Consider the following 15,109-nt stretch of genomic DNA (forward strand, 5'->3'; position numbering starts at 1 on the left):
TTAAAACAGAATTTACAGGAACAACCTCCAAAAAAATACATCCGTTGTTAAGAGCTTCAACATTTTGCACATTTTATTTACTCTTTTAAAGTACTTAAAATTAAACAAATCAATATTTTTGTAGTAGAATTGGATGAAATAACTAAAACGTAATAACATGAAATGTGTTTTAGTGACGTAGCTCTACGGAGCCTTTAAGCTTTTTTGTTTTATTAAATATAATATATTAAATTACCAGTCAAAGAATGGAGCTTTAGTAATATATCTTGTAATAAGTAATACGGTTTTTTTTGATAATTTTGAAGAACAATTCAAGAAATGTTTTACCCCAAAGCTTCCAGAATACAGACGCGTTCCTTCACCAACATTAGTTTTTAGAGAGAAACAACAAAAAAGGACAGAAATTTAAAAAATATTAAATTTAAATAATAAACATTCATGCAAAAATATTGGCTGACAGATTGAATAATCATCAGCCCTTCAGTCTAACCCCAAGTGTTACTGTGTGACATGTAAACATTGTGGAGTAAGAAAAGTAAACCACTTACAATGATAATAGATAAATACTTTACTACAAATATAAATACACACTACATGATCAAACACCTGGAATGTGACTACATTTTGAAATCAGGAATCCCAACATTATGATGCTAATTTAGTTTCTTTCTCCCCCACTTACAATAAGGCGAGCGTTGAGTCTAAACATCGGGAGACGCCAGCTGTTATTTACAAAAGGACGCTACATCCACTCCAGCTATTAATCAACCCTTACAAAATATGCTTTTGTTTAATTCAAAGAGACCACGAGTTGTGCAAGTCAGTGCAGTGGTGAGAGCGTTGCGTCGGGAAGAGCGGGAGTTAGAAATTTGCAATAATGAAAAACAGAAACAGGCTGGAAGGAAACATCTAGAGCTTTAGAACGAGGCGCGTGAACAGTCGTGAGCACTGATAACAAGGCTTCGTGAGTGTGTCCTTCTCTCTCCGTAAGGCAGCCCCCGAATAGATACCGCCGCGATTCAACATGCCGGAACTTAGTGCTACTTGCAGTGTTTGGAGTACCTTTCTCCAATTTTACGCCATTTAAAAAAAAAAAAAAAAATGGCGATATTTATATTCTTATATGAGATGAAAAGTATTTGTTATGATGCATCAGAATCTTGGGTTCTAAGTGGGGGCGGTGATGCCGTGCTGTCGTTATCTCCACCAAGAGAATCGCGTGCATGTGTGTCAGTGAGTGAGTGTGCACCTCCGTGTCCGTCCACAGCTAATATGAAATATGTTTGGGTGGCCAGTTACGGCTGCATGTTCAAGGACCTCTCGCTTCTTTTTGCTGTGACTGTTATTACACCTTTTATTACCCGTGTTATTCTGCCACCGACTAACAGCCGCCACTACTGTGCCCACAGTCAGGGAAGCAGTTCGCTCACTTTTAGTGTTTTGGACGGAACTACAGGTAGCACCCTGCTGAGTACATCACCACCACAGGTTTCATTTTGTTTAAGCCAGATTTGTATGAAGTAACTTACATGATGACTTCGAGGCCGTTCACCTGCATGCATAGCTGCTCGTTTTAGCCAATCGGGTGGTCGTTGCAGACGCACCTGGCGGAGATGTGCACTATACTGAGTGCACCTTTGAAGTTGGAGACTCAAACCTGTAAAGCTGTGAATGACCGCACTAATGAAATACACCTCAGGATTCATATATATATATATATATATATATATATATATATATATATATATATATGTTCCATTGTTTGTTTTTGTGATTCCACGTTATTAATAATGACAGAAACCCCGTCCAGTGACAACCTACCGATGTAAAACCTCCTGAGAGTGATTTAAGGCCAACTAGTGAAAGAAAAACAAAAACGGAAAGAGACAGAAAAAAACAAAGCTGATCGCTTGGATCAGTGAGAGTCACTTCAAGCAGCTACCGACTGTACCAGTGATGCGGGGCTATGTACACGTGATGGAGGATTGTTACAGTGAGTAATGTGCAGTTAGTGGGCCACGGTAATAAAGCAAGCTAGTGTATGTTTGTACAGGACTGCCAGGTCGGCGGTTTAGTGAACTTTACAGCGCAACGGTAATAAAAAAAAAGAAAAAGACCTTTTGTCCAAAGAAGCATCGGAAATATTAATATAAACACTAATATCAATACCATTCCTCTCATAGGAGAAATCATTACGATGCATGCACACACACGCACTCGCACACACACACACACACACACGCACACTTGTGCTTAGGGTTCAGAGCGAAAAGTCAAAACATTACACACACACACACACACACACACACACACACACACAATCCCAGGAGTGATGAGGGAGGCGGGGGGGGGGGGGGGGGGGGGGGGGGAGAGATACTGTACAAAGAGGTTTCCATGACATTGGAAGAGTGGGCGGAGCCCCGGGGGGGGTGGAGTTGGGACCGGGCCAATCAGCGCGAAGAGAAGCCTGTTGCTAAGCTACAGCCAACCACCTGCGTCACATCCCAGATCTGTGGAGACAAACAGACGACAACAAATGAAGAAGAGGGCCGTCTGCAAAGACCTGCATTAATACAGAGGACTGTAGACTAGAGACCACATCCACATCATGAGCAACACAACTTATTTTTGCCAATATTACTTTTTTATAATACGTATGTTTATGTTTTATATTTTTTCTTCAGACTTTTTACTGATAATTTAAACCAAACTGCACGATGGAAACAAATAGAAAGTTGAAATAAAGTAAACCAACGATCACATGATGCAAAACGCACTTCAAGGTACAGAAGAGCTCTACAGAGGAGGAGATGTTTGAACTCATTAATAACATTTAGAACAGACCATCATGAGAAAGAATAACGAATGTTTTTGCAGTTCATTCATGTGCAAAGGCTTCGAAGCAGCGCGGCCACGTTGTGCAGATGGACAGAGGAGATAATGTTGCAACAGTAAAAAGTTCCTTCAACGTTTCACTTCTTTGTTTCCTCTGTGACAACGTGTCACGACTTCAGCACATTATCTACAAACATGAATTCAAGTTTACCGCAGCGACTGCAACGTTCTAAGAACCCCTGTTTACGGCCGTTTGTTCATTTCTAACAGAGGAGACGAAGCCGCTGTGTCGTTCAGAACGACTTCTTACGACGTTACTTTAAAAACTAATGTTAGCTTTTGGCAACAAAACCACTAAGTTAGGTTTTTGGAAACCTGTTCAGGCTTTAAATACCTTCGGATAGTTTAGGCAACAAAACCATGAAACCACAAAGCGGTATCGAACTCCCGTCTCATGGTTGAAAGTCCTGTTTGTCGCACAAATCCACCAACAGTCGTCTTTTATTGGAGACTGAACACTACGTCACTTGCTCTGACTGCGGATGCGTGTAATTCGTGTGTCCGCCACGAATGAGGCTCCTAAATTGACTTCACATCGGCGTTATGTCCGTCCTGAGCGACGCAAAAACAACAAACAGACGAAACCAATAGATTGCATTTCGTGGTGCATTTCACCAGCTGCCGTGACACACAAACTGTTGTTCACCTTGACAATGCGGTCGCTTCCACAGGTGACCATCAGGCCTCTGGCTGGGTCCATGTCCATGTGAGCGATGTTGTGTTTCCCCTCGTGAAACGTGGCCAACGGTGTCCGACTGCACACAACACACACACACACACACACACTTAAATCAGAACTGCCTCTGAAAATAAGAATATAATGCGAGTGATTACTACAACACTAAGGAGTCCGTTACTCACTCTTCGTCTTTGACGGTATCGAAGCAGGCGTCACACACCCGCACCGGGAACTCGAAGCCCATGATTGGGAACGTGGTGCTTTTAGAACTACATTTCCCACACACGGCCTTGCCGCACTTCCTGCAGTGGTGCTGCACAAAAAGGAAACACACCCATAGATAGATACACTCTCTCTCTATATCTATCTATCTATCTATCTATCTATCTATCTATATATATATATAGAGCATTAGTATGACTGATGGGTTTTAAGAGAATTCTGGTCCGTCTCCCCTACCTGTCTGAGCCCCAGGGTCTTAGTGTCCCACATCTGCTTGATGTTCCAGAAGAACGGCTGCTCGCACTTCTGACACGAGTCGCTGTCTAACCACTGAGGCGCCTGCAGACACACACACACACACACACACACACACACACACACACACACACACACACACACACACACACACACACACACACACACACACACACACACACACACACACACACACACACACACACACACACACACACACTCGAAGGCTGTTGTTAAACACGACTAAATTCAACTCTAAACTATAAAGTAGTAACATTTGAAAATTAAAAGATATAAAAGATATCTACCTAATTCAATCAGTAAACCTCTAAATCTTGTATTCACCAACGTCTGATCTGACTGTATCATCACACGCTTACGGAAGAGGAAAAGTGAGAAGAAATATATCTGGTGATCTAATTTCTAAGTCTGATCTGAATTGTTTTCTCTCCTGTGTTATATATATATATATATATATATATATATATATATATATATATATATATATATATATATATATATATTTATTTATTTCATAATTTGTCCTTTCTCTCTAAACATGAGGTAGATAAACTGTGTGTTACAAAGATATGCAAATTAAAACTTACAAATGCTTTTTAGTCCTATTTAGAACATGAGGTAGTGGTGCACGTCTGCCTCTTGTGGCCGAAATGAGTATTACAACAACAAACGGAACATCGAAAGATGAACTTTGGCAAAACCTTTTTCTAGAAGTCACAAACAGGAGAGAAAACTAGTTAGATCAGAGACTAAAACATGTTTTTCCCTCTTGCCTCTCAGGGCTTCCGTACTTCCTCTACAGGTCCCTCTACTGGTCCCTCTACTGGTCCCTCTACTGGTCCCTCTACAGGTTCCTCTACTGGTCCCTCTACTGGTCCCTCTACAGGTTCCTCTACAGGTCCCTCTACTGGTCCCTCTACTGGTCCCTCTACTGGTCCCTCTACAGGTTCCTCTACTGGTCCCTCTACTGGTCCCTCTACTGGTCCCTCTACTGGTCCCTCTACAGGTCCCTCTACTGGTCCCTCTACTGGTCCCTCTACTGGTCCCTCTACTGGTCCCTCTACAGGTTCCTCTACTGGTCCCTCTACTGGTCCCTCTACTGGTCCCTCTACAGGTTCCTCTACAGGTTCCTCTACTGGTCCCTCTACAGGTTCCTCTACTGGTCCCTCTACTGGTCCCTCTACTGGTCCCTCTACTGGTCCCTCTACAGGTTCCTCTACTGGTCCCTCTACTGGTCCCTCTACTGGTCCCTCTACTGGTCCCTCTACTGGTCCCTCTACAGGTTCCTCTACTGGTCCCTCTACTGGTCCCTCTACTGGTCCCTCTACAGGTTCCTCTACAGGTTCCTCTACTGGTCCCTCTACAGGTTCCTCTACTGGTCCCTCTACTGGTCCCTCTACTGGTCCCTCTACTGGTCCCTCTACAGATCTAACAGTGATGCAGACCTCTTCTCTCTGTGTGTCCATGTTCCAGACCGCCATGCCTCCGTCGGCCGAGCACGACACCAACTGCCTCGTCAACTGCAGGAAACGAACGGCCTGAACACGCTCGCTGAGGGAGACGTTGGAAAAGGGAGAAAAGTAATAATAATTATAGTTTATTAATAATTTAAACCTGCATTGAGCAATGTTTTCACAGAGAAAACAACAGGGAATCAACACCTAACTGCAGCTCTACAGGGCGTTTTTCATTTGTTGACTGTGTAATTCAGTCCGAGCAGCTCTTATTAAACTATAAAGGCGAAGCATTTAAAGCAAAAGCAAGCTTTAATAAACCCACGAAAAATGACCTGCCAGCTCCAAACAGCTGACGAAGCAGGAATTAGAGAAACAGAGTTAGAGTTCTTAAAGATATTTGAGCATTCAGCAGCTTAGAAACAGATATTTAGCTCCGGAGTGGCTAAAAAAAAAGAATACAAATTGGAGCTAAATTTATCTCAAATTAAAATAATTTCTAATTTTTACATTCATGCGTTGACAACGAGTTAGCCATACATGTGATAGCTGTGGATTTGTCAGCTTGTTCTGATCTTTTGGGGCCAACATTACAACTAAAAAGAGATGCAAAAGATGCAAAACAACTAAAAAGAGACGCAAAAGTGACCGTTCGGACCCCACAGAGGAGGTGAAGCTACAGGTCACAGGTAACAGCGATGGACTTACTGGTGTCCCTGCAGCAGTAGCGTCCGTCCTTTGCGGCCCCCGATGTCCCACATGATGACGCTGTGGTCGGCGGCCCCCGAGAACAGCAGCCTCTGGACGGGGTCCCACCACAGGGTCGCTATGCTACCTGCAGAGGAAGAAGCACACCTGTTACATGTGCTGCATGGAGCCTGTTTAGGGACAGCGTTGCAGTCCGGCCCCCCCGTCGGCTCCACCTGGTGGTGGCTGGAAGAACTACAGGACGCTCAGACCTGAAACCTGGAGGATCATTTTCCATCAGCTGTCATAAATAAATAATACCTCAACATGAAACAAACTAACTTATTGGTGTTGGCAAAGCCGTTAATATTGATTTTTATGATTTAAGATGAAAACCAAGATGTGAATTTGGTAATAATTTACTGCAAGAACCAAAAGCTTCACCTACAACCACAACAAACACCTTTAACTACAGGGGGAGGAGATTTCTCAGACGTTTCTAACAGAAGCGAGTTAAAAACAGAACAAAGTGAGATTTAAAGGTGCGGTCCGACCTTTCTGTTCTGGTTATTATTTATTTGATCATAACTTCTGTTAAATATTGGAGGTGGAACTCCTGCAGTGCACAGCTTGAGGCCGGCACCACACTCATTAATATGCATTCATTATCAGTCCGATTGATATGCATCATCATGACGGCACATCTGCAGATCAGAGAGAGAGAGGACATTCAAAATGTTATGGTTAATATTTCTATACGAGCAATATGTCTGAGGTAAAACAATATGTTTTTTTGGAGTAGTGGAGACGATGAGTCATCCCTCTGCTCTCAACGAGCTCATGTGTGATAAATGCCTGAAGAGGAAACACAGGGAGGTGTTTGTCTCACACAGTGCGGCGTCCTGGCCGCTCATGTTTGTCGCGGGATCCATTTCTCTTGGCTACGAATACACTGAACCCTTAAAATGCAAATCTCATCCGAGTCACGCATCCACCCGGTTCCCAGAATGACCAGACTTCCATCTAAACGGCTCGATGAGCATTAAAAACAACCAGGCTGCCAGAACTCAAACTAGCAGATGTGGGATTCAGCTGTATGAGAAATGATATTTTCCATCATCGTCATCATCATCTAAAACCAAATGATGGGATATCTGGTGGAGAAGCGGTCTACCATCCTGCCAACAGAGCTCTACTCATTTGGAAAGTAAACGTCAGAGCCTATAAAGCTCCTTTTTTGTGTCGTGCAAAAGGTTTTTTTTGGCCGTTTAAAAGCAGTTTTCTTTGTCTCGTCAGACTGAACGTCTTCCTCTGGCATGATGAAGTCATGCGCAGGAATCTGGGTCATGTATTATTTTACTGCGGCCACATCTGCATGTCTGGCTTTCGGCATCAGAAGCCCGCTGGTGTGTGGAAGTACTACGAGACAAACTTGTGCGTGTGATTCATAGTTCTGTGCTTCTTTACCTTCGTGACCCTTCAGCGTGGTGATGGTGGAGTACGTCTGCTTCTCCAGCTTCAGCAGCGTGATCTGACCCGAGTAATCGCCGACGAAGGCGTGCTGCGTCTCGTGGTCGTATCTGAGCCGGGAGTCATGGAGGAAACAAGACATACTGCTACACACTCCCTTCATACACTCATGGACGGGTTTACCAGACAGGCGCACTGGGCACAGGGCCAAGGGGCCCCCAACAGGTTATGGGGCCCCTGGGATAGAGACATTGTTTGAAGTTACTGCTGATATTTATTGTTGGGAAGAATCAAAGAGGCACAAAACTACTAAAAAGAGACACAAACACAGAGACACGAAATGACCAAAACCAGATGTTAAACAACTACAAAGAGACGCAAAACAACTACAAAAGGATAAAAAAACGACTAAAAAGAGACACGAAAGGACTACAAAGACATTATAAATATCCAGAATGTGAAACAAAACTGCTACAAAGACATGCAAAACAACCAAAAAAAGATGCAAAACAACCACAATCAGAAGCAAAACTACTAAAATGATGTGTCTTTGAATCTGTGGCTCTTGTTCATTTGTAGGACGGGTGGGGGCCCTCAGCATGTCTGTGCCCAGGGGCCCATTGTCTCATGTACACACACACACACAGTGAGTGACTGAAGGATACTGTAGGCAGGAGGCCCAGGCCGTGAAGTAGTGCCTCCCCAGCATGCTGCCGCTCTGGGTGCACATCCAGCTCACACTCTTGTCGTGGCCGGTGCTCACCACCCACTCACTCTCCAGAGAGAACACCATGTCTGACACGCGGTTCTGGTGGGCTGCAACACACACACACACACACACACACACACACACACACACACACACACACACACACACACACACACACACACACACACACACACACACACACACACACACACACACACACACACACACACACACACACAACGTGTTAGAAACAGGCACACACGTCCTTTGAACTGGGCTTTAGATCGGAGCCGTCATGGATGAGCTCCACCGTAAACACCGCTTTGCTCTTTGTGAGTGCTGATCCAGCAGAGGCTCCTCTTAGTGTCGCTGGAATCCAGACTAAGATGGTTCATCTGTGGATCACCTCTAAAAGGTGAACAGTGTAGTGTTTAAACCTCTGCCTACAGATTCATTGATAATAATAGTAAACAGCAAAACCCTGATAATCCATGCACATAATGTGCTGATATGCTACTTACAGTGGAAACCTCTGATGTCAAATTAATCACTATAAACAGATCGTTAAAACCATCTTTTTCTTTAATTATTATTCAGATTATCATCTAATGGACATTTGTCTATTTATAACATGAACATAAAGTAAGGAAACAGACAAAGTGCATTATTCAAAATACAATACAGACGTTTCAAACGCGTCTTCAACCACAGCTGCATTTGTTTCCCGCCTCCATCACTAGCCTCCATCACTAGCCTCCATCACTAGCCTCCATCACTAGCCTGCCTCCATCACAAGCCTCCATCACTAGCCTCCATCACTAGCCTCCATCACTAGCCTGCCTCCATCACTAGCCTCCATCACTAGCCTCCATCACTAGCCTCCATCACTAGCCTGCCTCCATCACTAGCCTCCATCACTAGCCCCCATCACTAGCCTCCATCACTAGCCTCCATCACTAGCCTCCATCACTAGCCTCCATCACTAGCCCACCATCACTAGCCCACCATCACTAGCCTCCATCACTAGCCTCCATCACTAGCCTGCCTCCATCACTAGCCTCCATCACTAGCCCACCATCACTAGCCTCCATCACTAGCCTCCATCACTAGCCTGCCTCCATCACTAGCCCACCATCACTAGCCTCCATCACTAGCCTCCATCACTAGCCTGCCTCCATCATTAGCCTCCATCACTAGCCTCCATCACTAGCCTCCATCACTAGCCTCCATCACTAGCCTGCCTCCATCACTAGCCTCCATCACTAGCCTCCATCACTAGCCCCCATCACTAGCCTCCATCACAAGCCTGCCTCCATCACTAGCCTGCCCCCATCACTAGCCTCCATCACTAGCCTGCCTCCATCACTAGCCTGCCTCCAGTGTGTGTGTGTGTGTGTGTGTGTGTGTGTGTGTGTGTGTGTGTGTGTGTGTGTGTAGCACCAATTTGCACAGACACCTCGTGTATTTCTCATTCCTTGTTGTTGTTATTTACTTGTATTCTTTGCATATATTGTGTTATATATTGTCGCATTATGTAAATAACTTACATTTTACGTGGTCATTTATTTCTATTTTTCCTTATATTTATTTATTCCTATATTACAGCAACTGTAACGTATGTATTACCAACTGGGGATCAATAAAGTTTTTCTGATTCTGACAACAATATATAAGCAGACTGAACATACGGAAGCTGTTTAATCGTCAGCCAAAGTGGCTGCTAAACACTAAACACAACAAAGTCAATATTGGTTCGTGTGCAGCGCTGAGAGCAACACTGACGGCCAAAAGGCTAATGGCGATGCTAAGCCCCGCCCTGTGTCTGAAGTGCAAACACACGTCCTGTTTGATCTGGTGCTGAGTCATGTTCCTTCTGCGAGCGGTAAAAACCAGATGGAGAATTCTAATGTGGTGTTTTGTCCTCTGAAGCAACTACTGATCCTCCACCGGGGCGGATAGAAGGGCTGCTGATACGGTCACATGTTCATGTTAATAAGACGACACGAGAGGAAACGAGTGGGGCTGCAACTCGTAATTGTTTCCTTTATCAAATCGATCTGCAGATTATGTTCTTGATTAATTGTTGAGTTCATGAAATATGTATTTTTTTAAATGCCCGTCACGACTTCCCAGAGCCTGAAGTGACTTCTTCAGATGTTTTGTTCCATCAACAGTCAAAAAGCCAAAGAGTTTCACTTTAAAATGATGAAAGAGACGCAACAAACCCTCTCATTACAGAAGACAGAACAGCTTGTTATTTTTTATTTAAAAAATTAAACAATTAATTGATAATCGCTTTTTAGTTTATCATCATTCTTCCAGTCGTGAGCAATAGTTAAAATACCTCGTCAGTGCACAAACACATATAATGAATCTCTCTGATGCACCTGCCCAATCTCAACGTGTGTGTGTGTGTGTGCGTGCGTGCGTGCGTGCGTGCGTTCACCTGGATAAGTCTTGACGTGGCTCATCTTGTTGAAATCTTCAGAGATGAGGAACTCCTAGAGCGCAAACACACAGAAACATACAAAAAGTTTCAAATCAAACAACTATCCTTACCCCCCCCCAACGGGTCCAAATATTGAAATTGCAGCTTACTTAAACCAGACATGCAGGTTTAAGATTTAAAAAAGTATATTTAGAGACTGTTTGAACAACAGAAAGAGTGAGTCCTGGAGTGAGAACGCAGCTTCACTCACCACAACGGCTCCGTTGTCCTGGCCGATGAAGATGCGTCTGCTGTCATGGTGGTACGACATGCAGGAGCACGGAGCTGAAAGGAGAGAAGACATTCACCATGAGCAGGAGGAGTCAACACACGCCATGTCGTAGGGAGGAGTGCTTTGTGTGAAGGCCTACTTACAGGACACTGTGTGGTAGATGCTGGGCCAGTACTGGCCGCTGTCTCTTTTCAGCCAGACCCGGATGGTTCTGAGGGGGAAAAAGCAAAAACGTCACATTCAAAAGTTGTCTTTCTGTAGTTTATTTCATGTTAGGGAGTTCATTTGTCATTAGAGACAGAAATAAAGAAGGGTCTTAGTCTTGGACTGGGTTTAATCCTCGTCTGGGAGACCAGCCCTCCTAATGCTCTTTGCACACAATGCTCAGTTCTGTTCACATTACAGCACATGGAGGGGCAGAATGATTGTTAATTCATTCATGATATAAACAGTGCGTTTGCATTCTTTTGCTAGTAGTTCCTGGTCGGTCACTTTTGCAGCATTATGCAGATGCCCTTCCAGCCATGAGCACGAGCGTTATTAACGTCACCGTTGATGGTTCAATATTGAACCGTTTCTGAAGCTGTACTTTTGTCCAGTACCAACTTCTAGTACTTTGTCGTATATGCAGTTGTGTTGCTTATGATGCATTTCAGCATCCTCTGAATGCTGTGTTTTTGAACCGCATTACATTTGCAGTTAAAATAAGCTTCCGTCAACCTTTTTTTAAAGGTTTTACATCTATTCCAGTAAAATGTCTGCAAAGACACGCAAAAAGTTAACATAACGAAAGCCGCATCTGAACGTTAGACTTCTGCACAATCGCCACACAACTTCCCTTTTTCATTAAAAAGTGGGTTTTAGATGTGTGATGGCAACGGCATCACATTTCTTCATGAGTTCCTTTATCATTAAATGAGGATGTTGTTTCTTTCACACACTTGTAATCAAACATGTCAGACCTGGTATCACTTCCAGTGACTGTGGTGGACTGATGTGAACCCTGTCACACCTTGACACAGAGCAAAGGGAAGAGCTCTGTCAGATTATGCAAAAAGAAAAATGGTATTGTACCCAGTTGACAAAATGTGACGTTCAAGGGCATATTAAATTATGCACATCTTAGATGTCAATCATTACAAAGCAACTTATAAATACAATAAATAAACAACTTCCCCTTTGTTGTTCTTGTTTTCATCTAACCAAACACCGGTCAGTAATTTAAGACTCTTTTAAACAAGGTCCAGCTACAAGCGTTTCATTATTAGCCCTTGCGACGAATTAAATATTTATAGATTACGAGTGGCACTTGAAGGCAGCAGATAAAGTAATGTTTACTATACTAGCTAGCTAGCTAGCTTGTTAGCGCTAAGTCAAAAACAACATTATAATACCACTATGTACAAGAATATTGAGTCGTAAAGCTCATTATTATAGAATAAAAAACAAATATATTCCCGTTTACTATTGCGGTTGCACCAAGAATTAAGAGTGTCATGACCAGCAAATAGACGGAGCCCGCTAGCTACTCCCCTTAGTTATGAGTGTCATGACCAGCAAATAGACGGAGCCCGATAGCTACTCCCCTTAGTTATGGGTGCCATGACCAGCAAATAGACGGAGCCCAAAGCTACTCCCGTTAGCCAGCTCGGCCAAAGAAAACAACAACAACTCACCTGTCCTCGCTGACCGTGATAACTCCATCTTCTTTTGGTATCAGAACGGCCGCGTTGACAGCGTCCGAGTGTCCCTCGATCTTGTTCAAGAGAATCGGTCTGGCGGACTGGGGCCTCGAATGGATCTCCGCCGCCATGGTTTATATTGTAAGTATCCAGCAGTGGGTTTTTCCTCCTCACTCGGCAGTAAAAAAGGAGGAGGATGATCAGCTGATCAGGATTACCGTAATGACTGTAGGAAATGGGGGGCGTGAGCGAAGAATTCACGGTGCGTTTCAATAACCGTAAGAGACAAAATCATTCTTTATTAGACCCGCAGCGGGGACATTTACAGGATTACAGCAGCAATATATAATAATGTAATGTAATATAATATAATATAATATAATATAATATAATATAATATAATATAATATAACATAATGTAATATAATATAATATAATATAATATAATAATGTAATGTAAAGTAATGTAATGTAATGCAATGTAATACAGTAATATAATATAATATAATATAATATAATATAATATAATATAATATAATTTAATATAATATAATATAATATAATAATTTAATTTAATTTAATTTAATTTAAACAAGAGACATAGTAAATAACAAGATCAAAACAAGTATTATAAATAAGTAATAAAACAGTAAAGAATATTAACTAAGTAAAAATGTAAAAAAAATCCACAATAACAAATATAACAAAAAATATATAGAGAGACAGACTTTTGTGTATGCCAGAAAAAAATATCTAGTATGTCCCCAAATACAAAGTGTGTCAAAGTACCAAAAAATACCAGGATGCATTTTGCAGAATGCAAGCCAGCATGCTTTACTGGCTATTGTCACCCACAATCCTTTGAGCGGAAGACCAGGACCCGATCCCAATGTCCCCCCCTAAAGCCTTAAAGCCTGAACCCTCAGGGACTTAGCTGACGCCACCTGTTCAATGGTTGAGTGCGACAGGCTGCAAAGGCTTTGAAATAGTGTAAATACGAATGGGGCAACTCTGTGCTGCAAAAATAAAATGTACTATTGTGTGTATTTACTTTATACGTTTGTCTAAAATAAATATCCTCTGCTTTCATGCGTTATATTGAATGCAAACTGACAGAAAATGTTGATAAAGGGCTCAAAATGTCTGCGTGAGAGCGATTTAAAGATTCTTCAGTGGGACAGTCCTAAACCCTCATGGATTTAGTGAGAGCACCCCTCAAAGTCTGTGAGTGTGGAGGTTGGGTTTGGGCCCATATGAGCAAGAAGGTCCAGGAGGAAGTAGTATGTGAATGTATACTACATGCAACTGTACTTACTTTGTAAGGGACTGAAAAACAGTCCCGGTGGAGGAAAAGCCTCACATGTACTTATACAAGAGATCAGCTCTCAAATGTATCAAAGAGTGATTTTGTAGAGACTCCGTGCTCAGATGTGACCATTTCTACTGTCTGCTCTGAAGGACGCAGAGTCGTTTAGTGCTTCTACTCTTACAGCCCCACTTGTCACACTAGTCATCTAATCCTTACCGCTCCGGATCACAAATACATTTGGAAATTTCAGGACCAGAATTTTTAAGATTGAGCTCTAGAATTGGAGTTAACGGTTCAAAATATCCCACCACTAGAATCTAAAAACTGAATGATTTGAATTTAAATTGTGGATTTTGAACTTGCAATTGTTGATTTGTACTTTTGAATTCTATGACTGTTCCAGTGGTGTAACTTCAGGAGGAAATCATGAAGAGGTCAGTCCTGGTTGATGAAGAATTTGAGTGAAAACAAAGGAACCACGCTTTGAGTTCAGCAGTCTGGAATCTCGGGCTGAGAGTAAAACTTTCATCAGTCGGCCGCAGACTCAAACAACTTCATGTTATTTCATCCGGCGGTACAGAGAATTAAGAGACTTCTTTAAATGAAAGTCTTCAAGATTTAACATACCAGAACTACATCTTCACAATTCCATGTGGCTTTATTGGGATCAAAGTTTCAGAAAAAAAAAAAGTTTCAAGAATCAAAATAACTTTACACTCAGTGTTTGAATTGGAAATTCCAACTTTTGAGCTGCGATTTAACGTTCTAGAAGTAAAACCTAACATTCTGGAGCTGTATTTTAATGAGCATTACATTTACAACTGTGCCGTCTATACTGTGACATTCTCTAACTGGTGAATCACATTCCTTAGAAACCTCCTCATGTTAAACAGGGGGAGCGCTTTGGGAAACACATGCATGTGTTATTGAATAGCTGCTTGATAAAGTTGGAATTAATTGTTCTGAGGCACCATCAGTAATCGCTTAACATGCAAACACAACAGAA

General features: G+C 42.5%; 1 protein-coding gene across 1 annotated transcript; it reads right to left on the reverse strand.

Moving 5' to 3' along the window:
• Positions 1 to 1,648: 1,648 nt before the first annotated feature.
• Positions 1,649 to 12,933, reverse strand: wdfy1 (WD repeat and FYVE domain containing 1). Its single transcript, XM_079166725.1, has 12 exons — positions 12,789 to 12,933; positions 11,256 to 11,323; positions 11,092 to 11,165; positions 10,839 to 10,893; positions 8,349 to 8,499; positions 7,681 to 7,793; positions 6,235 to 6,361; positions 5,518 to 5,623; positions 4,034 to 4,135; positions 3,757 to 3,887; positions 3,542 to 3,650; positions 1,649 to 2,510 (listed from the first exon to the last, which is right to left on the reverse strand). The coding sequence occupies exons 1-12, from the start codon at positions 12,923 to 12,925 to the stop codon at positions 2,451 to 2,453; spliced, it is 1,233 nt and encodes a 410-aa protein (XP_079022851.1). The 5' UTR covers positions 12,926 to 12,933; the 3' UTR covers positions 1,649 to 2,450.
• Positions 12,934 to 15,109: the final 2,176 nt, after the last annotated feature.

The sequence above is a fragment of the Pholis gunnellus genome, assembly GCF_910591455.1.
Source record: "Pholis gunnellus genome assembly, chromosome: 9".
Classification (NCBI taxonomy): Eukaryota; Metazoa; Chordata; class Actinopteri; order Perciformes; family Pholidae; genus Pholis; species Pholis gunnellus.